A 27,939-nucleotide genomic window follows, 5' to 3' on the forward strand; every position below is an offset into this window, starting at 1 on the left:
GATTTTACTTCCTAAATAAGTTACATCCAAATGCTTATCTCCTTTCCACCATCCTAATCCACCCTCCACACTGCAGCCAAAGCCATCACCCAGGATACATAAACCTATGGCCTTTTGTGCTTTAGTTCCATTCTGAGTACAAAATCGAAGGGGTCCGCCCGGCTCTCTAGCTTGTCTCCTGCCCACCGACAGCAGCCTCAGCGCTACTGACGTGTGGGGCTTGTATCCATAGTTTAGATGAGCTGTAAAACGTGAACTAACCAGCATTTCCCAAGTTCCTTTGGCACACACGGTGCTCCCCGCCTTGTGTGCAGGGCCCCCCAGACCCAGCCCGGAGCTCAGCTTCTATCTCTCGCCCCATGCTAGGTACATCCCAGGGGCCATGGCCTTCTAGCAGCTTCTCAGGTGGGTCACCTGAGCTTATCACCCCTTTCTTGCAGACCTGAGTGGTTGCCTGCTTTCACCACTGCCTTTTCAAGGTTACCCTGGGTGTCACCTGCACCTGCCTCACTAATCCCAACCTGAAATGACCTCCTTCCCTTCTAGTCCCTTGTCCTGTGCCTCTCTCCCCTTCTGGAATGTGCTCCCCAGAGTCCCGGGCACTGCGTGTCCCCTAGAGGGGAGACGGTCCTGCCCCTAGTTAGACCCCGGATGGACCAGGACGATGGAAGCCTAATGGCCAAGTTTTCAGTAAATTCCAGAAGGCGGATCTATCCTCTGCTGGTCCTCGGGAGCCCGGAGACATTTTGGGGGGGGTGGGGGTTGGGCCATGCTGCTCCTTTAATAAGGAAACAGACCCGCAGAGAGGAAGTAAATTGGGAAAGGTCATGAAGCAAGTGAGTTTGCTTAAAAAAGAAAAAAAAAATGCTTTTAAAATCCTGCGCTTCTGTTCCGGCCAGGCACCGATCTCCGTGCCCGCGGCCCTGGGCAAGGTGAGGGAACCCGAGCTCCCTGCCCCGAGGGAGAAGGCAGAAAGAAAGCGAACACAAGAAGGTGACAAGACGATTCTGAAGATTACGGTATTCCAGAAAAAAAAAAAAAACCAAGTGTTAAGATAGCAGGCCCAGGAAGACGGGGATAGAGGCTCCAGAGCGCCAGGTGCGGGACCTGCGGGGCCGACCCCACAGAGCGGGCTCCAGCCCCGCCCCCGCCCGCCGCACCCCCGCCCTGGGCGCTCGCCCCCACCCCAGCGAGGGCGCGGACAGCCCGGCGGGACCTCCCCCTGCCTTTGCAGCCCCCGCGCCGCGCCCGCGCGCAGCAGCAGCAGCAGCAGCGCGCTCGGGGGGGCCCCGCGCCGGCGCGCCCTGCCGTTTGCGCTCGGGGGGCTCGGGCCGCGGGGATGCTCGGGAGCCCCCGCCCCCGCACCTACCGGACGCGCTGGGCCGTGACGGCGTTGCCCGTGTGTCGCCGCAGCGCCGCCAGGAAGAGCAGCCGCATGCCGCCGCGCCCGGGCATCCGCGGCGCCCGCCGGGCCAGGAGGAGGCGACGCGGGGCGGTCGGCGGCCTGGGTGGGGCTGGGGTGGGATGGGGACGGGGGGCGGGGTGGGGTGGGGTGGAGAGGGGAGGGGATGGGTCTTGCCCCGGCCGCCGCTCCCCGAGGCGGCGCCGCCCTTGCGGGTTCCGGGGCGGCGGGGAGGGGACTAGGGGCGGGGGCGGGGGGGGTGGGGCGGCACGAGGCCCAGGGAGGCCGCGGGGGATCGCAAGGCGGGTCGCGGGGGCGGCGCTGCAGCAGCCCTGCGTGCCCCGGGTCAGCCCCCACGTGTCGGGGTGGCGGGATTTGGGGAGCAGCCTAACCCTAACCCTGACGGGAGCACCTGTTATGTAACTTTTGCTCCAGGTAAGGAGTCTGCACCTCCCGGGCCTCTCCCCACACCCACCTCGGGGTTGCTGGTTGCCCATTTGAGTTACTTTAATCAAAATTCAGCGGTATTGGCAGTCTGGGCTGAACAGTTTTTCTTTGGGCAGGGTACTAAATGTTCCTGGCCTTGTCAGGAAATATTAGCATTTCTTAATCATTCTGAACACAAATTTCCTTCTAGCCCCCAAATTTCCAAAAGACCTTCGAGTGAACACCTTTAAGGTGGAGAGGAGATAAGCAAGAAAGAATCAGAGGCAGGTAATTTTGACCTCAAAGGACTCAAGAAACCAGATCCTCTGAAATCCTTTCTGGAGCCTTCTACTCCTGTATTTTTAGGCCTTCCTTCCCTTATTCCTCCATTCCTTCCCTCTCTCATTCTTTCCCTCCTACATTGTCTATTTCTTTTCTGTCTTCATACATGAGTGTTGGATTTTGTCCTTATGGCACCAATTAAGAGATCCCATAGTTTTTCTCCTATAGTCTATTAATTTGGTAGATAACTATAGCTAAAATGACTTACTTCGAGTCTATTCTCCCATTTTTCTTCAGTAACCATTTTGTTCAGAGAGCCGTACTGCTCAGCTTCCTCAGATGCAAGGTGTAGTCATGTGGTCAAGAAAATAAGGGAGCAAGGACTCATGAATTTCCTGGAAGACTCCTTAAGAAGAAATAGACCATTTTTGTCTTTCCTTCCTGCTGCCTGGAATGTGGAAGTGATGGGTGGGCTCCAGCAGCTGTGCAGCACTTAGAGGTGGACTTGAGACCAGAAATAGGAGAGAAGCCTAGGTCCCTGATGACGGAGTCACTCATTTTGTATGTATGTCATTATGTAATATTATATATTAACTTGTTTTATATAAGAGAGAAACATCCATTTTTCTTAAATAAAAAAAAAAAATTCAAACAGGGTCATGAAGAAATTGAAGTGGGCTTCAGCCCCCGTGGTAAGCTGGACAGCTCAGGTTCCATCTGTAGGGAGCAGCTGCTGCTTAGCTCTGGTCAGTTGTGGGAATGAGGGCTCAATATTGCCAGATCTCCCATTGTTCAAGAGCTGTCAGAATTTCCAATTTCCATGTGGAAACTCCCAATTTTAAAATATTCGTTCGAATTTTAAAAACACTGTCTGACCTTAGCAAAACATACCTGAGGACCAATATTTAGCCCATAGGGGCTGCTAGTTCGATAATTCTGCTCACAATCCGTTCTTTTCAAGACCCAGACCAAAATTGCTTTGGTGGAAACCGTAACCTGTAGTATCCTTTTTCATGCAGCCTGTGCTATTCCACAATCCCGGCAAATAGGGGAAGATCAGGGATGAGTGCTGCCCTTATTTTCTCCACTGTCCAACATTCCCAGCTCTTTATCTGCTCTTTTCAATGTGCACCAAACTTGTGAGAAATGCACTCAGCACTCTATCTCTGAAATTGCCCCACAAAACAAGTGTGCCCGGCCTGTGCAACTTGCCTCCTCTCCTGTGGGCCTACAGCATTTTCTTTGAAAGTACTTTAAGCTGTTTGGTAGAATATTCATATTTCCAGATTGTCTTCAAGCAATGATTGGACCTGCTTGCCTGGTGGTAGGGAAGCTGGAATGCAAGGAAGAATGGGGAAAGAGCCCAAGTCCTTTTGGAGAGTGAGATGGGTAGGGTAATTCTGATAATTCTATAAAAATAGAATAACCCCCACTCTGGTCTGGGCTCTCAGTACTGCCTTTTGCTTCCTAACAAATGGGAAGGTCAGCTGTCCTACTGTAGTAAGGCTGGAAAACTCACATATTCTAGTTTGCTAGCTGCCAGAACGTAATATACTGGAAATGGAACAGCCTTTAAAAGGGGGAATTTAATAAGTTGCAACTTTATAGTTCTAAGGCTGTGAAAAATGTCCAAGTTAAAGCAAGACTATAGGAAAGTCCAATTTAAGGCATACAGGGAAAGGTACTTTGGTTCAAGAAGGCTGATGAAGTTCAGGGTCTGTCTCTCAAGTGGAAGGGCACATGGCGAACATGGTGACGTCCGCTAGCTTCCTCTCCAGGCTTCTTGTTTCATGAAGCTGCCACGAGGGGTGTTTTCCTTCTTCATCTGTCTCTGGCTGCATGGGCTCTCGTGGTTCTCATGGCTCTCTGGTCCGGTGGCTCTGTCTCTCTCCAAAGTGCTTTCTCTTTTGAAGGATTCTAGTAAATTCATCAGGGCCCAGCTGGAATGGGTGGAGTCACATCTCCCTCTCATCAACAATTAATACCCACAATTGGGTGAGCCACATTTCCATGGAGATAATCTAATCAAATGATGCCGGCCTACATTACTGAATAGTGCTTAAAAGAAAGGGCTGCTCCTCCAAGATTGGATCAGGATTAAAACATGGCTTTTCTAGGGCATGTAATCCTTTCAAGCCAGCACACTCACACTAGTAGCAGTGACCCCATTTTACCTTTTCCCTCCTGCCACTTTCCCTCTGAGGCTTTAAAGGCAGGTGGGGTGGGAGGGAATCAACGTCCCAAGGTTAATTAATTTGAAACGCTGGTCACCTGTGTCACATACACTGTCTTTAAAATTCGCGTGTATCATTGTAAGATAGCAAACTTCTTTCCTTAGCCGAAGGCTTAAAGCTTAGTTTCCTGCTCAACCCCGATGGCTCAGAGCAGCAGAAATGTATCTCACTGATCTGGAGGCTGGAAGACTGGAATGGGGGTGTCAGCGGGGGTGCAGTCCCTCCCTCTGCAGGCTCAAGGGGGCACCCCTGAGCTGCTTGTCCCACTGCTCGTGGCTGCCCACGTTCCTGGGCCCAGGCCGCAGCCTCCAGGCTCTGCCTCTTGTCAGGACACCTGACCCTGGGGACAGGGCCATCCGCATAATCTAGGAGGCTCTTATCTCAAGATCCTTAACTTCACCTGCAAAAACTCCTTTTCCAAGGAAGGCCAGCCACGGGGATGGGACCATGCTCCCCTGCAAACAGCAAGTTGAATCCTAGCCCAGTCCCTGGGGCCCTGAGCCCCTGTGGAACCAGGACCTTTGAAGATCCTGTTACCCGAGGGGTAGACTCACGTGTGAATAGGTCTTCCGAGAGCGCTAAGAGGAGGCCACACTGAGTCGGGTGGGTGTGCTGGTGTGAAAGGATGTGTGTCTCCTAGTAAAGCCATGTTTTCATCTAAATCCCATTTCATAAAGGCAGAGTAATCCCTATTCAATACTGTATGTTTGAAACTGTAATCAGATCATCTCCCTGGGGGTGTGATGTAATCGAGAGCGGTTGTTAAACTGGATTAGGTGACGACATGTCTCCACCCGTTTGGGTGGGTCTTGATTAGTTTCTGGAGTCCTGTAAAAGAGGAGACATTTTGGAGAATAAGCGATTCAGAGAGAGCAGAGCAGAACGACATAGCCATGAGAAGCAGAGTCCATCAGCCAGTGACCTTTGGAAATGAAGAAGGAAAACGCCTCCCCGGGGAGCTTCATGAAACAGGAAGCCAGGAGAAGAAGCTAGCAGATGACGCCATGTTCACCATGTGCCCTTCCAGATGAGAGAGGAACCCTGACTGTGTTCACCATGTGCCTTCTCACTTGAGAGAGAAACCCTGAACTTCATCGGCCTTCTTGAACCAAGGTATCTTTCCCTGGATGCCTCTGATTGGACATTTCTATAGACTTGTTTTAATTGGGACATTTTCTCAGCCTTAGAATTGTAAACTACCAACTCATTAAATTCCCCTTTTTAAAAGCCATCCTGTTTCTGGTATATTGCATTCTGGCAGCTAGCAAACTAGAACAGTGGTTCATAAAGCTTGGCAGGGAAAGTCAGGCACAGCTGTTCAGCAGAAGCCAGAGGAGTGGGCATGGGGGGTGGGGCGGGGAGGGGGGAGGTGACCGTGGGCCCCGAGAGAGGGCTGGCCCTGCCAAGACCATGGACTTTTATCCTCCAGGACAGCGAGAGGACAAACTCCTGTTCTTTCAGCCAACCCATTACGCAGCATGTGTCCTAGCAGCGTAACGACAGGTTCCAGGGACCAGGGCGTGAACTCGTCTCCTGGAGGTACACCATCACGCCCATTTCAAGACGACTGCTCCTCTGTGCCCCCCGTGGCTCTCTGCCCCTCTCTCTGCACTGATTCTCCCTTCCCCTGCATCATCACCTCCCCGAAGGCACACTCACTCGTGTCTAACTTCCTGGGACAGTGTCACGTGCACGGAAGGCAGTGCATGTTGGGTGGATTCATCAACTCTTATGAAATGTGCACGTGTGTGAGATTTCATTCCTACGAGAATGCAGTCCGGATTTTTTTTTAATGGACGTCCATGCGTGGTACACTACAATTTGCTAGGCTGAAATACACTTATACTTAATTTTCCCCAAACACACCTGTTCCATAGTTTAACAGATTCTGACATATCTTTTGGGGAATGTTCCTGTACCCACTCAATGGTTCGGTTTACCCGTTTGTAAAATGAGAACAGCTATAAACAATCTCATAGTTAATTAGCTCATTTTGATGACGTATTTTAAGATCTTCCCCAGAAGATACTATAAATGGGTATGTAGATGAATATGTTATTATGGAATACTGTAGAAATAATTACTGGGGGTAATTATTTCTACATTATTCCAGATGCTTCCAACATAAGGTCTTAAAACAGATGTAAAGTAAATCTGTTATTTTTTTTCTTGGATTGTAGTGTTTGCGCAGACCATTTCTCTAGTTTCTAGCACCAGGGAAATCGGAAGTTTATTATCTACGCTGTGTAACAGAGACAGCATATTCAGGGACGGGCACTGTTGGCGTGGTGGCTTCGGAAATGGCTCTCTGACAAAAGTCAACACGACTGTTTTTCCTGTATGACACTAATAAGTGAAGCATTGTGCGTCTTACTTTCTATCAGGATGTCCCAACTTAGAGACAGTGTTCCGCCCCACAGCACTGCAAACTCGGAATGCTGGGTGTGTGACAGAGAAAAAGAAGAAAAATCCTCCTTAAAAAAGATCCATATGGAACTGTGTGCCCTGGTTAGGTTTCCTCTTGGGGGCAGGGGTTGAAGCTGTTGTGAAAGTGAGTAGTTCCTGCAGGTGTTGGCTCATGACGGGCTCCCCCCAGAAGTGAGTGTTTTCCGTTGAGCTGTTCTGATCATCCTGCACCCCCAATTTTTAACTGTTGGGCGGAAAGAGGCCTGGCAGTGCCAGGTGAGACCGGAAGTACAGCAGCCCTTGTGCAGCTCTCAGGTATCTTAGGAGGCAGGTATGCGGGAGGCGAGTATGCAGGAGGCAGGTATGCAGGAGGCAGGTATGCAAGTATGCAGGAGGCGGGTATGCAGGAGGCAGGTATGCAGAAGGCAGGTATGCAGGTATGCAGGAGGCGGGTATGCAGGAGGCAGGTATGCAGAAGGCAGGTATGCAGGTATGCAGGAGGCGGGTATGCAGGAGGCAGGTATGCAGAAGGCAGGTATGCAGGTATGCGGGAGGCAGGTATGCTGGAGGCCCAGCCTAAACTGGGGACAGAGCTCAGACCCTATGCACTAAGGGGAGGCCGAGTGACATCTGAATGGCTTTGAGTATCAACTTGTTGTCAGCAAAGGCTCAGACTTCTTCTAAAATGTTCATTTTTATTGCATGAGCAAAACATGTTTGACAAATACAGATAAGAACAACAGATTTAAATGCCACAAGGTATCTCACTGCCTTGAGATAACCATTAATGTTTTGACTTCAAAATGTTGCAGACTTATGTATCAATATAATCAAATATGTGACTATTGGTTCCAGCCATGTTTATTGGGTGCCCACCAAGTGCTTGGCATGGGTTCTTCAGTTACCTCCAACCCCTGTCTTATGGGGTAGAAAGTGCTGTCATCCTGTTTTATATATGCAGGACCTGAGACCCAAGGAAGGTCTGTCACCTGCCCAGGCATCGCAGGCAGTGGCGCTCTGTTATGTGGATACAGTTTCCTGTTAATTTTTTTGTTCTGTTTTAGTTTCTGTTTGTCATTATTGTTACAAAGTCGCACTACACATACTTTTTAAATAATCTCTTTTGTTACTTAATAATTGTAGGAGGTGAAATTTGCACCTGGCCTCCAAGATTCTCTGCCGGTAGTGGACACACCCCTTCTCCCAGTTATCCAAATGCCTATCCAGGTGCTGCTTGAAGGGCATTTGCTGATGTATTTAAGGTGCCAAGGCTGACTGACTTTAAGAATAAGGAGGGCATGTGGGAGGATGATGGTCTGACCTAATCAGGTGAGTCTTTAAAGGGCCCCTCTTCCTGGGAGGGTCAAGGGTGAGGGGCTCTCTATTGCAGACTCTGAAGTAGCGGAGAGCTTGTGGTGAGGAAGGCGGGCGGGTCCTGGGAGCTGAGAGCTGCCCCCAGCCGGTCGCCAGACACAAAGAGAAAACCCACGGGCACCTCTGTCCCACCTCCGCCAGAAACTGGATTCTGCCACACCGGCATGAGGACCCGAGCTCAGGAGGGCGTGCTGCATGGCTCCCACCTCGATTTCGGACTCTGGGACCTGAGCAGAAGTCCACCCAGCCCACCTGGACTTCTGATCTACACAACTGTGAGCTAATGAATGGGTGCTATGTGAAGCCACTGAGAGCGTGGGACTTTGTTACAGCAGTGGAACGGTGAGAGGTGCTAAATGGTGAATACATTCCCACTTCATGGCAGCGTTGTAGGAGTGGCCACAGGGCACTGCAGGGGATGCGCAGTCATTTTTAATTACTCCCTCTTCCTCCAGCACCTGGCTGCTCCCATTCTTTTCTATCATAATCAGCATTGCAGTGGGCACCTTTATAGCTAAATCCCTGCACACATCCTTAATTTTTTTTAATTCTTATAGAAGTGGAATAGCACATTCCAATACAGGTGGATATGTTCTTTTATTTATTAGAGAAATTGTGGGTTTACGGAACAAACATGCATAAAATAAAAGGTTCTCATATGCTGCCCTGCTAGTAAAACCTTGGCATGGTGTGATACATTTGTGACAATTGATGAAGTCACTTATTATAATCCTACTATTAGCTGTAGCCCCTGGTTTCACTTAGAGTTTACTGTGTTGTTCAGTTCCATGGATTCTTTTAACAATGTGTATTCTAGTAACATATATATAAGACGATAGGAGTTAACAAATGATTGTGACTGCTGAATCACTATACTGATATTTCTTGTTAATCTCTGGTGTATTAAACAACTAAAAAGAAATACCTAACATTGTAAAACTGTACCCATACCATACTTTGAAATGTTGCTCTATAACTTCCTTTTTTTTTTTTTTTGCATGGGCAGGCACCAGGAATCAAACCCAGGTCACCAGCAGGGCAGGCAAGAACTCTGCCTGCTGAGCCACTGTGATCCACCCTCTAACTTCCTTTTAAACTGTACTTCAAAATGTATCACTTTTCTGCATTTGTGTTATATTTCACAGTTAAAAAAAAATGTCCTCTTTTAACCATGTTCAGTGCTGTTGATTGCATGCATAATGTTGTGTAACAATCACTAGCACCCATTACTGGAACTTTTCCATCACGCCCAGTAGAAACTCTGTACATTTTAAGCCTTAACTCCCTACCTCTGCCCATCCCCTGGTAACCGATATTCTAGACTTCGAATCTAGGCATCTGTGAATACAGTTTTGATATAAATGACTAATTGCCCTCCAGTTTGCCTTTTCATCGACAATTTGTGTATGTGCTCATTTCCTAAAACATTGCCAACGCTGGTTGGAGTTCAATTCAAGTGACAAAACATGCCCTTCCTTTTTGCATTTCAAAATCATTGGTAGAATTTGACTTTCTACTTCCTGAAGGGCATTTGTATTTTTTTTTTTCTTTTCACCATGCATGCGGGCATGTGTATGTGTTGCTTCCATTTGCTGGGGTTTTTACAATTGTAAAATAGAGAAAACTCATTCTCAGTTGTTTAATTAAAAAGAGAATTTATGGGCTTATAGTTGGAATTTCCAGGAAAAAAAGCCACCTTTAATTAGCATCAAAACCAAGGCATAAATCGTGTCTTCTTGGAATAAGGTCTTTCTCTTTTCTTCTCTGCATTCTTACGGCTTCCTTAATTCTTGGGTTTCACAGGCTGGCCCCTGGCAACTCCAGGCTTGTATCTTTACGGTTCCAAGTCCAGCAGAAAGAGGAATGGCCTCTTTCCTGGTCACTCCAGAAAATTCCTGGGATGAGCTCTGATTGGGCCGGATTGGACCAGGGCCTTTCTCTGAACCAGTCACTTTAGCTCAATAGATGGAATAGGTAGACCAGTAGGTTTAGCTCACATAGCCCTCAGACTAGGTCTGGAGTAGAGGGTCCACAGGGAGCTTTGACTTACCAAGGAAGATCGGGTGCTCTCCCAGGAGGGGAACGGATGCTGATCAGGACTGTGGCAGCTGTTCTCTACAAGGCCTGGCCATTCACTTTGCCAACTTGATTTATTGGATAATTGATCTTTCCCTAAGATTCATAATAACTATAAAATAAGGACATTCACATTGTCGTTTATTGCAGCTTCCCCCCAAATGTATTTACTGTTAACTGCAGCCTTATTATTATTTTTGCAGTCTTATTTTTTAAACATTTTTTATTGTGTAATATAACATATGTACAAAGCAAAGAAAGAAAACATCAATAGTTTTCAAAGCCCTCTTCAACAAGTTGTTACAGGATAGATTCCAAAATCTGTCATGGGCTGCCTTACCATCATCTCAGATTTTTCCTTGCTCCAAAACACTGGGGGCTAGAAGGAATATTAATATAGTGATTTAGCAACCATATTTGTTTGTTAAATCCTATTTTCTCTGTTATACCTCTTCCTTCTCCTTTGATTCCTCTACCAATCTGTAGGGATCTTTGGGCAATGCCCATTCTGACTTTTTCATGTTGAGAAGGGGTGTCCACAGTGAAGGACAGGGGAGGCAATCAGCTAACAATCCTGGAGAGGCTGGTCCCTCTGGGCTTCAAGATCTATTTGACCTAGGAACCTTGTGAGAATTATATGTTCCAGGAAGGCAGACCTACTGCCTGAAACCTTTATTGAGTCAGTTTGAGCCCCAGGTGTTTGTACCAGTCAACAGGAGTGATGGTGGTTGGGGTTTAGCAAACCGTGGCAATCAGCACTAACTGAAGCTGGCATAAGAGAACCTGCAGAGCAGCCTCCTGACTCCATCTGACCTCTCTTGGCCACTGATGCCTTGTTTTATTACACTTCTTTTACCCCTTTTGGTCAGGAAGGTATTGTCGGTCCCACAGTGCCAGGACCACACTCACCCCCAGGAGTCACGGCCCACATTGTCAGGGAGACTTTCACCCCTGAATGTCATGTCCCGCATAGGGAGAGGGTAATGAATTTCCCTGCAGAGTTGGGCTTGGAGAGAGAGGTCATATCTGAGCAATGAAGAGGTTTCCTGGAAGCAACTCTTAGGCATTGTTATTGGTAGTCTTACCTTCTCCACTACAGAAATAAGTTCCCCAAGGGCAAGACTCAAAATCCAGGGCTTGGTCTATTTTCCCGTAAGTCCCCAGGGGTTGGGAGGGTACCCAGGGTTTCCCGGATGGGAGACTTTAATATTGCCAAATATATATTAAACTATATATATATTCCCTTCAGATCCTCAAGGGACTCTACCAATACTTTTTGTTATGGCCGTCAGAGCCTGAGATGTATCCTGACACTACACCAAGCCAAAGAGAATTACAAGGCCTCCTTCCTGTTCCGGACTCTAGGAATTAGGGTTGCTTAAATGAGTTACCCAGAGAGGTTGATTTAGATGAGGTGTTACAGAAAATTTAGGTTCTAGACATAATAAACCTCTCTGCCTTTGGTCTCCTACAGCAGCCGAAGGTCTAGAGTACATGCACCATCATCTTTTACCCTGCATTCTAATTTACCTTAGACCCAGCCGGATTGGCTTCATTTTAAACTCTCACTGAGGCCTGATCTCTTTCTCAGTTACTTTAACTGTTATTGCATAGAGTTAGGCTAACTTTCAGGGCTGCAGCTCTCCATTTCTGGGTCTTAAGTATCACAGAGTTAATCAAAGTCCCAGGGAAATACCAGCTGATACACACAGAGGTCAGTGTCTCTGAATCCAGAAATACACCCACAACTTCAGACCAAGTGTGGCTCCTAGAAGGGCCCACAACCCAGGCTCTCATTTTTTAATAGGTACTTTTTGAGGGAGCTTAGCCTATTTGTTCTTTCGTTTCTGGTTTCTCGTGCACAACGCATTGTCCCCAAGGTTTATTCAGTTTGTTGTGTGCCCCTCAACATCCTTCCTTTTTGTTGCCACACCATATTCCATCTTATAAATGTATCACCGTTTGCCATTCTGCTTCTCGCTTCAGCTCCCTCCATCTATTGGGCATCGTGGATAATGCCCCAAATAAACCATGTTTTACAGTATCTTCCAGTTTGGTTGTACGATCAACAGCACTCTCAATTTTAGATGATTTTCATTGGTCTATAATGTCAAAGACTGGCAAACATGACGTCACCCACTATGGAATTCCCTTATCACTTTCTCTCCCACCCAGCTACCTACCCTGATGATACCGTGGCACAGTTGATGCCCTCCTGTGAACCACTGGCCATAGCAGGCAGCAAGTGTGTTTTGTTTTAATTTATGAAACATACCAACATACAAACACAAACATTCTTATATATGATCATTCCATTCTTGTTATATAATCAATAACTCACAATATTATCACATAGTTATGTATTCATTGTCATGATCATTTCTCAGAACATTGGCAACAATTCAGAAAAAGACATAAAAATAAAACGGGAAAAAATTCATATATACCATACCCCTTACTCCTCCCTTTCATTGATCACTAGCATTTCAATCTACTAAATATATTTTAACATTTGTTCCCCCATTATTTATTTATTTTTAATCCATATGTTTTACTCATGTGTCGATAAGGTACATAAAAGGAGCATCAGACACAAGGTTTTCACAAGCACACAGTCACATACAGTCATCTTCAAGAAACATGGTGTCATGGTCAACTTCATGTGTCAACTTGGCTAAGTGGTGGTACCTGTTTGTCTGGTTGGGCAAGTGCTGGCCTGTCTTTTGCTATGAGGACATTTCATAGAATTAAATCATGATCACGTCCGCTGCATCTACAGCTGATTGCATTTGTAATCAGCCAAGGGGAGTGTCTTCTGCAATGAGTGATGCTCAGTCTAATCACTGGAGGCCTTTTAAGGAGGGTTCAGAAGAGACAGGCTCTCTTCCTGCTTTGGCTGGGGAGCCTCTCCTGTGGAGTTCATCCAGACCCTCCATGGGAATTGTCGGCTTCACAGCCTGTCCTGCAGATTTTGGACTCTGCATTCCCCTGGTCACGAGAAATACTTTCATAAATTTTATATTTGCGAGTGTTCCCTGTTGATTCTGTTTCTCTAAAGAACCCTAACTAATACATCTTGGTACCAGGAGTGGTTCTTAAGAAACAGAACCTTAAAAATGGGTTTTTATGAATGGTTTTCTACACTGACTAGACTTAAAGGCACTAAGAACTCTGATTCCCATAATCAGAATGACACTCCCAGTCCGTGGAGCGAGTTGTCAAAAGAGATAGTCAAAATATCACCATTTGGTTCTCCTAATGCTTCACTTGTACAAAGCCAGGCTCTGGGGGATAATGTTTTTGACACCTTTACAGAGTTTTGTGGAAATAAGAGGTATAGAGATGTTGGCTGGTTGTTGTTAGATACACTGGCTACATTAAGGAGTGAAAGGGATGGGCTTAAGTCTTCAAATGAGAAGCTTAAGTGCCATCTGACAGATGTAGATGTTTCCATGAGTATCCTGAAGAAAAATCTTATTTCCTGTAGCTGTAGACTGAGATCTCTGAAAATCAGACTCAGAATCTTATTGCTAGAGTAGCAACTTTACAATGTAAACTGAAATCTCAATGTTGCATGGTGTCTGCCGTTAAAGTGAGGGCATTGATTGGAAAGGAGTGGGACCCTGAAAAATGGGATGGTGACATGGATCGTTAATCATGTTGGGGGTGAGGTTGAAACCCTAGGTCATGCTGAGTCTTCTCTAGATAACCTTGTAATAGTTTGCCCTGAGGACATAACTGCCCCACCTCCAGCCTGCCTTGAGGAGTTGGCCACTCAACCTCCTCCTGAAGGGATTAGTCCTAGAGTAATTAATCCTGTTTCATCAAATGAAACTGCAAATGAAGGCCCTGAAGCAAATGGCTTGGAAGATATTTCTAATTCTTTTCATGACCCACCCCCACCACCCCTCATTTCTTCCAGACCTATAACTAGACTAAAGTCCCAACAGGCCCCTAAAGGTGAGGTACAAAGTATCACACATGAGGAGGTACGTTATACTCCAAAAGAACTGTGTGAGTTTTCCAGTTTATATAGACAGAAATCAGGAAAATATGTGTGGCAATGGATTTTAAGGGTGTGGGATAATGGTGGGAGGAATATAAGGCTGGATCAGGCTGAATTTATTGATATGGGCCCACTAGGCAGAGATTCTGCTTTCAATGTCATAGCTCGGGGGGTTAGAAAAGGTGTTAACAGCTTGTTTGGGTGGTTGGTTGAAACATGGATCAAAAGGTGGCCAACATAACCTGAGGTTGAAATGCCAGAACTGCCCTGGTATAATGTAGATGAGGGGATCCAGAGGCTTAGAGAGATTGGAATGTTAGAGTGGATTTATCATGCAAAGCCTGCTCTTACATCCCAGGAATGTCCGGAGGATGCACCTTTTACTAGCACAGTGAGAAGTAATTTTGTGAGACTAGTGCCATCATCCCTGAAGAGCTCTGTGGTTGCACTTCTCTGTAGGTCAGATATTACTGTAGGAACTGCTGTCACTGAGCTGGAATCCTTAAACACAATAGGAATGACAGGATCCGGAGTTGGCAGAAGCCAGGTGGCAGCACTTAATCGCCAAAGACAGAGTAGATGTGGCTATTATAATAGACAACAAACTCAAAGCAGGAGTCAAAATTATATGACACGCAGAGATTTGTGGCATTGGCTAGTAAATCATGGGGTGCCTAGAAATACAACAGAAGAACAGTCTACTAAATTCTTGTTGGAGCTGTATAAACAAAAGAGTTCTAGGTCAAGTGACAGAAGTCTAACCTGAATTACAAAAACACAGAGTCATGGCTCTTTAATCAATTTCCAGACTTAAGACAATTTACAGACCCAGAACCCCTTGAATGAAGGGGAGGCCAGGTCCCTATGGGGGAGAAACCTGTTATGCTGCCACAAATTTATACTGTTAATCTTCCTCCAAGCCTTCCCCAAGGAGACCGATGGCCTTTTACCAGGGTAACTGTGCATTGGGGAAAAGGAAATGATCAGATATTTCAGGGATTATTAAACACTGGTTCAGAAGTGACATTAATTCCAGGGGACCCAACACGTCACCCTGGTCCACCAGTCAGAGTGGGGGCTTATGGAGGCCAGGTGATCAATGGAGTTTTAGCTCTGGTGCATCTCACAGTAGATTCGGTGGGCCCCTGGACCCATTCTGTAGTTATTTCCCCAGTTCCAGAATGTATAATTGGTATGGACATACTGAGCAACTGGCAGAATCCCCACATTGGCTCTCTAACTCGTGCAGTGAGGGCTATTATGGTGGGAAAGGCCAAGTGGAAGCCACTAGAACTGCCCCTACCAAGCAAAATAGTAAATCAGAAGCAATACCGGATTCCTGGAGGGATTGCAGGGATTACTGCCACTGTTAAGGACTTGAAAGATGCAGGGTGGTGATTTCCACCACATCTCCATTCAACTCTCCTATTTGGCCTGTGCAGAAGACAGATGGGTCTTGGAGGATGACGGTGTATTATCATAAGCTCAACCAGATGGTAACTCCAATTGCAGCTGCTGTTCCAGATGTGATATCATTGTTTGAGCAATGATACACCTGGTACCTGGTATGCAGCTATTGATCTTGCAAATGCTTTATTTCAATAGCTATTAGTAAGGACCACCAGAAACAGTTTGTTTTCAGCTGGCAAGGTCAGCAATATACTTTTACTGTCCTACCTCCGGGGTATATCAACTCTCCAGCCCTATGTCATAATCTTGTCCTCAGGGACCTTGATTGTTTCTCCCTCCCACAAGACATCACACTGGTCCATTATATTGATGATATCGTTGATTGGACCTAGTGAGCAAGAAGTAGCAACTACTCTAGACTTATTGGTAAGGCATTTGCATGTCAGAGGATGGGAGATAAATCCAACAAAAATACAGGGGCCTTCCACCTCAGTGAAATTTCTAGGTGTCCAGTGGTGTGGGGATGTCGAGATATCCCTTCTAAGGTAAAGGATAAGTTGCTGCATCTGGCCCCTCCTACAACCAAAAAAGAGGCACAATGCCTAGTTGATCTCTTTGGATTTTGGCAACAACATATTCCTCATTTGGGTGTGCTACTCTGGCCCATTTATCGAGTGACCAGAAAAGCTGCTAAATTTGAGTGGGGACCTGAACAAGAGGAGGCTCTGCGACAGGTCCAGGCTGCTGTACAAGCTGCTCTGCCACTTGGGCCATAAGATCTAGCAGATCCAATGGTGCTGGAAGTGTCAGTGGCAAATAGAGATGCTGTCTGGAGCCTTTGGCAGGCCCCTATAGGAGAATCACAACGCAGACCCTTAGGATTTTGGAGCAAAGCCTTACCATCTGCTGCAGATAACTACTCTCCTTTTGAGAAACAGCTTTTGGCCTGCTACTGGGCCTTAGTAGAGACTGAATGCTTAACCATGGGCCACCAAGTTACCATGAGACCTGAATTGCTTATCATGAGATGGGTGTTGTCTCACCCACCAACCCATAAATTTGGGCATGCACAGCATCTATTGTAAAATGGAAATGGTATATACGAGATAGGGCCAGAGCAGGTCCTGAAGGCACAAGTAAGTTACTGAAGAAGTGGCCCAAATGCCCATGTCTCCACCCCTGCCACATTACCTTCTCTTTCCCAGACCAGAGCTATGGCCTCTTGGGAAGTTCCTTACAGTGAATTGACTGAGGAAGAAAAAACTCAGGCCTGGTTTACAGATGGTTCAGCACAATATACAGGTACCATCCAAAAGTGGACAGCTGCAGCATTACAACCCCTTTCTGGGGTGTCCTTGAAGGACAGTGGTGAGGGGAAATCCTCCCAGTGGGCAGAACTTCGAGCAGTGCACCTGGTTGTTCATTTTGTTTGGAAGGAAAACTGGCCAGAGGTGCGTTTGTATACTGACTCATGGGCAGTTGCTAAGGGTTTGGCTGGATGGTCAGGGACTTGGAAAGACCATAATTGGAAAATTGGTGACAAAGAGGTCTGGGGAAGAAGTGAGTGGATAGACCTTTCTGAGTGGGCTAAAAACATGTGTCCCATGTGAATGCCCACCAGAGGGTGACTTCAGCAGAGGAAGGTTTTAAGAATCAGATGGATAAGATGACCCATTCTATGGATACCAGTCAGCCTCTTTCCCCAGCAACTCCTGTCATTGCCCAATGGGCTCATGAACAAAGTGGTCATGGTGGTAGGGATGGAGGTTATGCATGGGCTCAGCAACATGGACTTCCACTTACCAAGGCTGACCTGGCTACAGCCACTGCTGAGTGCCCAATCTGCCAGCAGCAGAGACCCACACTCAGCCCCTGATATGGCTCCATTCCCTGAGGTGACCAGCCAGCTACATGGTGGCAGGTTGATTACATTGGACCACTCCCTTCATGGAAGGGGCAGCAATTTGTTCTAACTGGAATAGATACGTACTCTGGATATGGGTTTGCTTTCCCTGCATGCAATGCTTCTGCCAAAACTACCATCCGTGTGCTTATAGAATGCCTTATCCATTGTCATGGTATTCCATAAAGCATTGCTTCTGATCAAGGAACACACTTCACAGCAAATGAAGTGCAGGAATGGGCACATGCTCATGGAATTCTCTGGTCTTACCATGTTCCCCATCATCCAGAAGCAGCTGGATTGATAGAACGGTGGAATGGCCTTTTGAAAACTCAGTTACGGTGCCAACTAGGTGGCAATACCTTGAAAGGCTGGGGTGATGTTCTCCAGGAAGCTGTGTATGCTCTGAATCAGCGTCCGTTGTATGGTGCTGTTTCTCCCATAGCCAGGATCCATGGGTCCAGGAACCAAGGGGTGGAAATGGGAGTGGCACCACTCACTGTTATCCCTAGTGATCCACTAAGAAAATTTTTGCTTCCTGTCCCTGAGACCTTGAGCTCTGCTGGTCTACAGGTTTTAGTTCCAAAAAGTGGATTGCTTCCACCAGGAGAAACAACAATGATTCCATTGAACTGGAGTCTAATACTGCCACCTGGTCACTTTAGGCTACTCATGCCCCTGGATCAACAACCCAAGCAGGGGATTGCATTATTGTCTGGGGTGATTGACCCTGACTTTCAGGGAGAAATAGGACTGCAACTGTACAATGGAGGTAAAGAAGAGTTTTCTTGGAATATAGGTGATCTCCTAGGGCGTCTTTTAGAACTACCATGCCTGGTGATTAAAATCAATGGAAAACTGCAACAATCCAATCCAGGCAGGACTACCCATGGGTCTGAAATTCCAGGAATGAAGTTTTGGGTCACCCCACCAGGCAAAGAACCACAGCCAGCTGAAGTGCTTGCTGAGGGTAATGAGAACATGGAATGGGTAGTGGAAGAAGGTAGTGATAAATATGAACTTCGACCACGTGATCAGTTACAGAAACGAGGACTGTGATGCTGTTTTGTTCATGTTATACTATTTAAGTTGTAAGATATCAAGTTTAAGAATGAATATTACCCAAGGACTTGCACCCTATTCTGGAGAGAGTTACTGTATTTCCAGCTATATGCAGGACAGTAAGTATTGTAAGGTGAAAGAAAAAAATGTGTGTTTTATTGTTTTTTATTTAGAAATTAGGTATGGTTTAAGGTGATATATATAGCTGCCAAGTTCACAAGGGGTGGACTGTCATGGTCAGCTTCATGTGTCAACTTGGCCAAGTGGTGGTACCTGTTTTTCTGGTTGGGCAAGTGCTGGCCTGTCTGCTGTGATGAGGACATTTTATAGAATTAAATCATGATCATGTCGGCTGCATCCACAGCTGATTCCTTTTGTAATCAGCCAAGGGGAGTGTCTTCTGCAATGAGTGATGCTCAGTCTAATCACTGGAAGTCTTTTAAGGAGGATTCAGAAGAGACGGGCTCTCTTCCTGCTTCGGCCGGCAAGCCTTTCCTGTGGAGCTCGCCCAGACTCTCCATGGGAATTGTTGGCTTCACAGCCTGCCCTGCGGATTTTGGACTCTGTTCCCGTGGTCACATGAGACACTTTTATAAATTTTATATTTGCGAGTGTTCTCTGTTGATTCTGTTTCTCTAGAGAACCCTAACTAATACACATGGCTACTGGAACACAGCTCTACATTTTCAGGCACTTCCCTCCAGCCTCTCTGTTATACCTTAACTAAACAGGTGATATCTATTTAATGCATTAGAATAACCTCCAGGATAGCCTCTCGACTCTGTCTGGAATCTCTCAGCCATGGACACTTTATGTTGTCTCATTTCACTCTTCCCCCTTTTGGTCAAGAAGATTTTCTCAATCCCTTGATGTTGAGTCCCAGCTCATTCTAGGATTTCTATCCCACGTTGCCAGGAAGGTCCACACCCATGGAAGTCATGTCCCTCATAGAGAGGGGGAGGGCCATGAGTTTGTTTGTCATGTTGACTGAGAGAGAGGCCACATCTGAGCAACAGAAAAGGTTTTCTGGGGGTGACCCTTAGGCCTAATTTTAAGTAGGCTTAGTCTATCCTTTGCAGGGTTAAGTTTCATATGAACAAACCCCAAGATTGGGGGCTCAGCCTATTTGTTTTGATTGTCCCCAAATGTGAGAATATCAAGGATTCTTCACTTGGGCAAGTTGAATTTTCCTCCTTTCTCACCATTCCCCCAAGGGGACTTTGTGAGTACATTTTTATTCACTGTTCAAATCAATCTGGGATTTATTGGGGCATCACTCTGGACAAACCTACAAAATCTCGTGCCCTGTTCACGGTTCTGTGTACTTATGGTGTTCAATTAAGCTGTCCACATAAGTTATATTAGGAGATGCACTAGTTAAATTATAAGTTTTGTACCAAATAAACATTTGTTGCTTTAGTCTCACACATAAGTTAAAGTTTTAAAATATTAATTACCATCTGTTTTCAACACCCTGCAGTATTGACATTCCTTTGTTCTTCCTCATGCAAAAACATTTTTAAGTCATTGTACATGCAGGCATTTCTAGATTTTACCATCTCAGTCTTTATTGTCTATCTTTCCTTCTGATTTCATTTGTTCCCCCAGCCCTCCTCCCTCTATCATTCTCACATTCAGCTTGATTCAGTGTACTAACATTCTTGTCTTACACTTAGGTAGTATTGTGCTATCCATTTCTGATTTTTTTACAATCAGTCCTGTTGTACCATATGTATCCCTTCAGCTCCAATTACCCAATATCTACCCTGTTTCTATCTCCTGATGATCTCTGTTACCAACTGAAATTCTCCAAGTTCATTCACTAATGTCAGTTCACATTAGTGAGACCATATAGTATTTGCCATTTTGTTTCTGGCTAATCTTACTCAGCATAATGTCCTCAAGGTCCACCCACGTTGTTACATACTTCATAACTTTATTTTGTCTTACAGGTGTGTAATATTCCATCATATGTATATACCACAGCTTGTTTAGCCACTTGTCTGTTGATAGACATCCGGGCTGTTTCCGTCTCTTGGCAATTGTAAATCATGCTGCTATAAACATTGGTGTGCAAATGTCTGTTTGTGTCTTTGCCCTCATGTTTTCCTCTGAGTAGATACCTAGCAATGGTATTGCCGGGTCATATGGCAATTCTATACATAGCCTCCTGAGGACCCTCCAAACTGCCTTCCACAGCGGTTGTACCATTTTACGTTCCCACCAACAGTGGATAAGTGTGCCTCTTTCGCCACATCCTCTACAGCACTTGTCGTTTCTGTTTTATTGTTAATGTCCATTCTGGTGGGTGTGAGATGATGTCTCATTGTGGTTTGATTTGCATTTCCCTAATAGCCAGGGAAGTTGAGCATCTTTTCATGTGCCTTTTAGCCATTTGTATTTCCTCTTCAGAGAAGTGTCTGTCCAAGTCTTTTGCCCATTTTGTTATTGGGTTGTCTGACTTTTTGTTGTTGAGTTGAACAATCTCTTTATATATTCTGGATACTAGACCTTTATCTGATATGTCGTTTCCAAATATTGTCTCCCATTGTGTAGGCTGTCTTTTTCCTTTCTTGACGAAGTTCTTTGATGCACAAAAGTGTTTAGTTTTGAGGAGTTCCCATTTCTTTCTTTCTTTCTTCAATGCTTGTGTTTTGGGTATAAGGTCTATGAAACCACCTCCTATTATAAGATTTATAAGATATTTCCCAACATTTTCTTCTAAAAGTTTTATGGTCTTAGATCTAATGTTTAGATCTTTGATCCATTTTGAATTGATTTTTTATAGGGTGTGAGATATGGATCCTCTTTCATTCTTTTGCATATGGATATCCAGTTCTCTAGGCACCATTTATTGAAGAGACTGTTCTGTCCCAGGTGAGTTGGCTTGACTGCCTTATCAAAGATCAGTTGTCCATGCAAGTGCATTTTTAATATAAATTTTAAGTCCATATGTAGCCCAGTTGAGAACCTTTACTGTAGGTGGAAGCAACCCATGTGCCCATCCACAGATGAATGGATAAACAAAATATGATGTTTACCTATGACGGAATATTATTCAGCCTTGAAAAGGAATGGAATTCTGATCCGTGCTGCAGCATGGATGAACCTGGAAGGCCTCATGTTGAGTGAGATAAGCGAGACGAAATAGAATAAGTACATTCATAGTCAGAAATGAGAATAGCGCTTACCAGCTGCCAGGAGTGGGGTGGGGAGTAGTGAGTTAGTGTTTTATTGTTTGGGGGGCTAGGAAAGTTTGGGGAATGGAGGGTGGTGATGGTAATACAACATTTTGTACATAATTACCACCACTGAATTGTATCCTTGAAAATGGTTAAAATGGGAAATTTTATGCATTGTGCATGTTGGCACAATAAAAAAGAGAGAGAGAGAGAGAGCCTTTAGTGTTAAACTCAGAAAGCTATTTCCCTTCTTAAAATTTTGTAATTGTCAATGTTTTCCCCTTAAGCTTTTATGATGTTGTTTTCTCTATTTTAACATTTAAACCATCTGGAATTTATGTTGGTAGAAAATGTAAAGTCCATTTTCCCCACGTTTAGTGACTTGTTCCAAGTCTTTTGGCTAACCTCCCCTTTTCCTGTGGATTGGAAATGCCCTTTTCACATAAAGAATGCTTCTTCCTTTTTACTGTCCCCACTGATCTATCCAGTAAGGCTTCATCTAAAAGACAAGTATATTTATTACTTGTGATTGTCTACTTTACAGTTAAAACGTGGATTAAGATATTTACAGAGAATTGTAAAAGGTGGTTAGGTTGGCGTGGTTAGGCGCTCACACGGGTGTTAACATCTTGCCCTTCCTCAAACATGAGGAAGCCAAAGTTGATTTTCTTTCACCCGCACTCGCACATCTCCTTCCACCATCCCTCCTGTTGGTGGATGTCTTTCTTTTACAGATGGCTTGTAGGTTTTTTAAAAACACAGGAAGAAAAGTACGGTGGCATAGACTGGGTTTGCTACTTGAGTAACAAGGGTCTAATGAAAAACTCATAGATTTATTTACAAAAAGTCAAAAAATAAACCCGTCTCCTTGACCATGCACCTGCATCCTCTGTAAAAATAAAATGCAAGTCACCCTGCGAGCTGAATTAGTTCACACTAAAAGCAGTTGAGCGTGGCTTCTGAGGCCTGACTCCAGCTCATTGGCTGACTCTGTTTTTACTTATTTCATTTCTTGCATGTTCTGCTTCTGCCTAGATTTATTTGCAGCCGGCAAGAACTGTTGCAAGAGAGACTCACTGAAATGAATAAAATTTATGACAAACGTTCTTCCCCAAGGAAGGTCAAAAGGTCTGTGCTATGGCCTGTGACTAGTATAATGTCTTAAGGACAGAGATGAATCTTCTCTACACCTTCTCTGACGGTCCACCCTGATGGCAGAGGGGGGAGTGGGCCACAGCCATCTGCTGGTGGCATGGGTGAGGGGTGCACAGCTGCGGCAGACAGGCCACATGGAAACCCAAGTTTTGAGGAAGCTGAAACCGTCTCAGGCAGGGGAGGCCAAGGCCGTTGTGAAACCCGAAGCAGGAACATCCTGAGAAAAGTCCGAGAAAGCTGACGGCCCTGAAATGGTGTCGGTCTCCAGTGGCTTTGGAGCTCCTGCATCCCAGGGGCCTCCTCCCAGCTCTGTCCTGAGTGGGCCCAGCCAGGGGCCTTGGTGGGGAGGAAGGGAGGGCCTGTGTTTCCGAGTGAACCATTTGTGCCGGTTTGAATCTATTATGTACCCCAGAAAAGCCATGTTTCAACCCTGCCCCAATTCTGTAGTGGCAGCCTTTTCTTTTCATCCTGATCCAAAACTGTAAGGCACAAACTCTTGATTAGACTATCTCCATGGAGATACGATTTACCCAATGGTGGGTGTGCCTACCAATTAGCTGGAGATGTGATTCCGCCCATTCCTAGTGGGTCTTAAATAGTTCACTGGTGTCTTTTAAAAGGGGAAACATTTTGGAGTGAGCTCAGAGTGGAGCTCACATAGAAGCCGACACTTGGAGAACAGAGACACAGATATCTGGAGATGCTTGGAGCCCAGCAGTCGTCGCCATGAGATGTTAAGCAAGCCAGAACCTGGAGAGAGCCAAGGGAAGCCAAGAGATGAAAGTCAGGCCTGGAGAAGCCAAGTGAGGAACCCCCACTGGAACAGAGGCGGAAAGCAATGAAGCTTGTCCACTTCTGGGCCTCTGACCACAGGTAGCCAGGGACCGCCACATGCTGTGGGCTGGAGCCTGGGTCCCCGAGCCAACTGCAGTGAGGAGGGAATAGCACCGTTTGGGCTAGTCAGAGGCAGGGACAGGATGAAGCCAGTTTCTCCTGAGTCCCCTGAGCAGCTGGGGCAGGACAGGTGGAGAACAGACACCTCAGGACATCAGGATGCTATCTGGAAGAGGAGGCAGCATGCGTGGGATGAGTAACCCATCATGCCCATTACGTGTTAATGCAGAGCAGATTTCTTGGACAGAACCTTCTGCCGTGATGGAAAGTGTTCTGTGCTGCACTGCCTGCTGGGGCAGTCACTAGCCACATGCCACTATCAAGCCCTTGAAATGTGCCTAGTGCAGCCGAGGCTCTGAATTGCTCATTTCATTTAATTTTAGCTAATTTAATTTTAAATACTCACAGGTGATTAGTGGCTAATGTATCGGACTGCAGAGGCATAGAGAATAATTTCTCTATTAGAAGAAAAAGCGGACAGAAGTGCTGAGGGAGCACTGAGGTCAGCTGGAACGTGTGTGCCCCATCTGAAGACAGAGGCTGTAGGTGGTGGCCTTGGGGAAGGCAGGTATGTTTCTGTGATGTGGAGTTGTGAAACAAACTGGCCCAGAACTTAGGAAATTAAAAATAACAACCATTTTGTTTGCTGACAGTTCTGCAGTTCCGTGTGATTATGGAGATAGGCACTAGTGTACAGGCTCCAGTGTGGCCAAAGCTTCCAGATTTTTTCGAGAGCAGCAGGGCATTCCAAATTTTAAGTTAGCTCTTTTTCTCTCTTTTTTTTTTTTTTTGGTAAGAGTTTTATTGCGATTTAATTCATATACCATACAGCTCACCCACATAAAATTCTACAAAGCAATAGTTTTTAGTATATTTACAGAGTTGTGCCATCATCACCACAATCAATATTTTTTTAAGTTTATATCAACTTGATATATTTTTCCCATTAGGCTAGAAAATGTAAAGCTTCTTAATACTTCCTCTTGTTAAATTAAGTGAACACAAGTTCTTTCATACCCTCTCCTAAAGAGTATGTTTTCTTAATGCTATTTTTTTAATTGTGAAATATATATATAAAAAAGCAATAAATTTCCCAGCACATTTTCACAAGTAATCATAGGACAGATTTTAAAGTTTGGTATGGGTTAAAGGTCCATGATTTTTCTTTGTTCTTCTAGCTGCTCCAAGACACTGGAGACCAACAGAAATATCAGTATAATGATCAGCAGTCATACTCATTTGTTAAATCCTATCTATCTTTGTTATTCTCCTCCTCTTTATTTTAAATAACTTATATACATAAAAGCAATAAATTTTCAAAGTGTATCACAAAATAATTAGTTGTAGAACAGATTTCAGAGTTTGGTATGGGTTTACAATTCCGTAATTTTAGGCTTTTATTTCTAGCTGCTCAAAGGTACTGGAGGCTAAAAGAAGTGTCAGTATAATGATTCAGCACTCATACTCGTTTGTTAAACCCGACCTTCTCTGTATAACTCCGTCACCTTTGATCTTTCATTCCATGTGGAGAGAAAGTGGTATTTGGACTATACCCATTCTAACTTTTTCATGTTGGAAAGGGTTGACCGCAATCAATTTTAGAACATTTGCATTGTACCAAAAATGGAAGCAGTGACCTTCCTTCCCTCCACTCCCCCAACCCCAATTGTGAATCTGCTTATCTGTCCCTACAGATTTGCCTATTCTGGACATTTCATATAAATGGAACCATATAATATGGGGTCTTGCCTCACTTTCTTAAAGTACTACAACCAAAGTAAAATATTTCTGCATGCTGGACTTTTTCTTTTTTTTTGCAATCTCAAGATATCAGAATCTGCCACATACAGCCTTTTTGAGACCAAGTGCTGCCAGTATTCCTGGTACACATTCTGAACTCCTTGCTTTTTTGGGGGGTCGTGGGGGTGGGGGTGCCTGGTCCAGGAATCAAACCCGGGTCTCCCACATGGAAGGCAAGCATTCTACCACGGAACCACCCATGCACCCTCCTGCTTATTTTTTCACTGAGCATTATTCATACTTTACAAGTGAAATGATCAAATTGGGCTCGTTTGTGAACCAAAATGGCCCATCCGTATTGGGCAGTGTTTTGACATGAAGTCATCGCAGATGATCCAAATCTAATGGCTTTGCTTTCGTTCCATGTTTAGTGTTAATTTTATTCTGGCCTTTGCTGGAGTGAGTCAGTTCTGTTAGTCTAAGAACATAAAGTCAAAGGTTCGGTCTCATCTACCAGCTGCAGTGTGGAAGCAGTTAATTCATTACAACCCATTTATTGAAGTCTGAGTCCTGTCTCTTCCTAGATATGTGTCCCTGGTCAGAATATTGAGGAGTGTGCGTTGTCATTGGTGAAACCAGGATACTAATAAATGCCCTAAAACATCACAGGGAATCTCCAAATAATAATAATAATAATAAACAATAAAAGAGAAGGGTGAACGTAAGATGTTCTTCTTAGAACACTTTTCAACAGATGTTCATTCATTCATTTAGTTAATTCCACAGATATATACTATTTGCACCTTCTGTGCTAGATTTTGAGGGTATAGTGGTGGCAAACAAAACAATTTCCAAACACTGCTAGGTTTCATACTTGTTGGGGAAGACCAAGGTTAAGCAAATAGTTTCACAAAATAATTATAAATTATAATGAGTGGTGTGAAAAAAGTATAGGGAGCATTAAAGACGTGTGAAAGGGGAAATCTGCTCTAGTCTGGGAGGATCTGGGAAGTGGCGCTTAGCTGAGAACTGAAAAAATCATTAGCATTGAAGGATGGGGTGGGGGAGATCCCTGTTCTGGCATTCAATTATTCTCACATTAATTTTTTATTAAAACTATTGCCTGCTGTGTGCTGGCACTGTGGAAGGCATTAATCCATATGTCAGGCACTTAAAATAATACAAAAACTAGATAATAATGCTATTTCAAGCCTTATTGGCAGGATTACTTATCCAGATTACCAGTGGGGAAGCCCAGTTCTTTAGGTAATGGCTTCATCAGGGTCTTAGCAGGAGGTGAGGATGGAGAAAATAAAAGGGAAATGATGTTGTTCTCTCAGACTCCTTAAATCATTGCAGCTGCAGATGCCAATTTCTGAAGTCATGCTGGGGGTCATTTTGGGGTGACACTTTTTTTAAAAAAACTTTTTTTTATTCTATAGTATAACATATTTACATACCAAAGACAGAAAAAAGCAGTAATTTTGAGAGCACTCTTCAACAAGTGGTTACAAGACAGATCTCAATACCATCCGCTCAGATTTTTCCTTCTAGCTGCTCCAGAATATAGGAAGCTAGAAGGAATAAGTATTTTTTTTATCACAATTGCCTTTTTTTGATAGATAACATATATACAAAAAAGCAATACATTTCAAAGCACAGCAGCACAATTAATTGTAGAACATATTTTAGACTTTGACATGGGTGACAGTTTCACAATTTTAGGTTTTTACTTCTAGCTGAACTAAAATACTGGAGACTAAAGGAGATATCAATTTAATGATTCAGCATTCTTATTCATTTGTTAAATCCTATCTTCTCTGTGTAACTCCACCATCACCTGTGATCTTTCCATACCTCTCTTTGGGGTAGTTTGGGTTATGACCATTCAGAATTTTTCATGTTGGAAGGGGCTGTGGATAACATGGGGTAGGGAGATGGAAATAGCTGATGTTCTGGAGAGGCTGGTTCTCTAGGTTTCAGGACTTATCTGGTCCAGAGATCCATCTGGAGATTGTAAGTTTCTGTAATGTTATTGGGTGACACTCTTAAACTACATTTTTCCACATGCCAGCTACAGTCCGAGACTCCGGGAATATGGTGAAGAACCCACCTCCGTGTTCTTTACACTCCTGGGGAACACATACCTGCCAGCGGAGAGCCTGAACGACGGAATAAAGAGAAAAAATGCAATGGGTGTTATGGAATAAATAAAATTGGGTAATGCGAGGGAATAAAGTGGCAGTGTTTGAGCTGAGCGCCAGCCAGCGAGATGACGGGTGGTTTGGGGACAGTGTCTCCGCGATGGCCTGAAAAGCCTGGACCTTGGGGTCAGGGTCCTCGCCGGGCGAGTCTGCTCCCCGGGGGGCATCTGGCAGCGTCCCGGG

General features: G+C 45.0%; 1 protein-coding gene and 1 long non-coding RNA gene across 12 annotated transcripts in view; one reads left to right on the forward strand and one right to left on the reverse strand.

Moving 5' to 3' along the window:
* GLT1D1 (glycosyltransferase 1 domain containing 1) overlaps nucleotides 1–1,458 on the reverse strand; it is an 83,289-nt gene extending 81,831 nt beyond the window's left edge. For all 3 annotated transcript variants that reach the window (XR_013175448.1, XM_077159551.1, XM_077159550.1), the window contains exon 1: nucleotides 1,370–1,458. Coding sequence is in view for 2 of the 3 variants with exons in the window: in XM_077159551.1 (XP_077015666.1) it covers nucleotides 1,370–1,455 (86 nt within the window). In the remaining variant the exon portion in view is untranslated. The remainder of the gene's footprint in view (nucleotides 1–1,369) is intronic.
* LOC143683485 (uncharacterized) lies at nucleotides 830–27,775 on the forward strand. Of its 9 annotated transcripts, none has more exons than XR_013175451.1 (6): nucleotides 830–1,098; nucleotides 2,040–2,116; nucleotides 2,408–3,499; nucleotides 5,774–5,883; nucleotides 7,894–8,466; nucleotides 9,131–12,499. It is a non-coding gene; the product is annotated as an uncharacterized LOC143683485 (long non-coding RNA). The 9 variants fall into 9 exon arrangements; XR_013175450.1 differs by lacking the exon at nucleotides 830–1,098 and adding an exon at nucleotides 1,391–1,508; XR_013175453.1 differs by lacking the exon at nucleotides 830–1,098 and adding an exon at nucleotides 1,391–1,495.
* The last annotated feature ends 164 nt before the right edge of the window (nucleotides 27,776–27,939 follow it).

The sequence above is a fragment of the Tamandua tetradactyla genome, chromosome 5 (genome assembly GCF_023851605.1).
Source record: "Tamandua tetradactyla isolate mTamTet1 chromosome 5, mTamTet1.pri, whole genome shotgun sequence".
Classification (NCBI taxonomy): domain Eukaryota; kingdom Metazoa; phylum Chordata; class Mammalia; order Pilosa; family Myrmecophagidae; genus Tamandua; species Tamandua tetradactyla.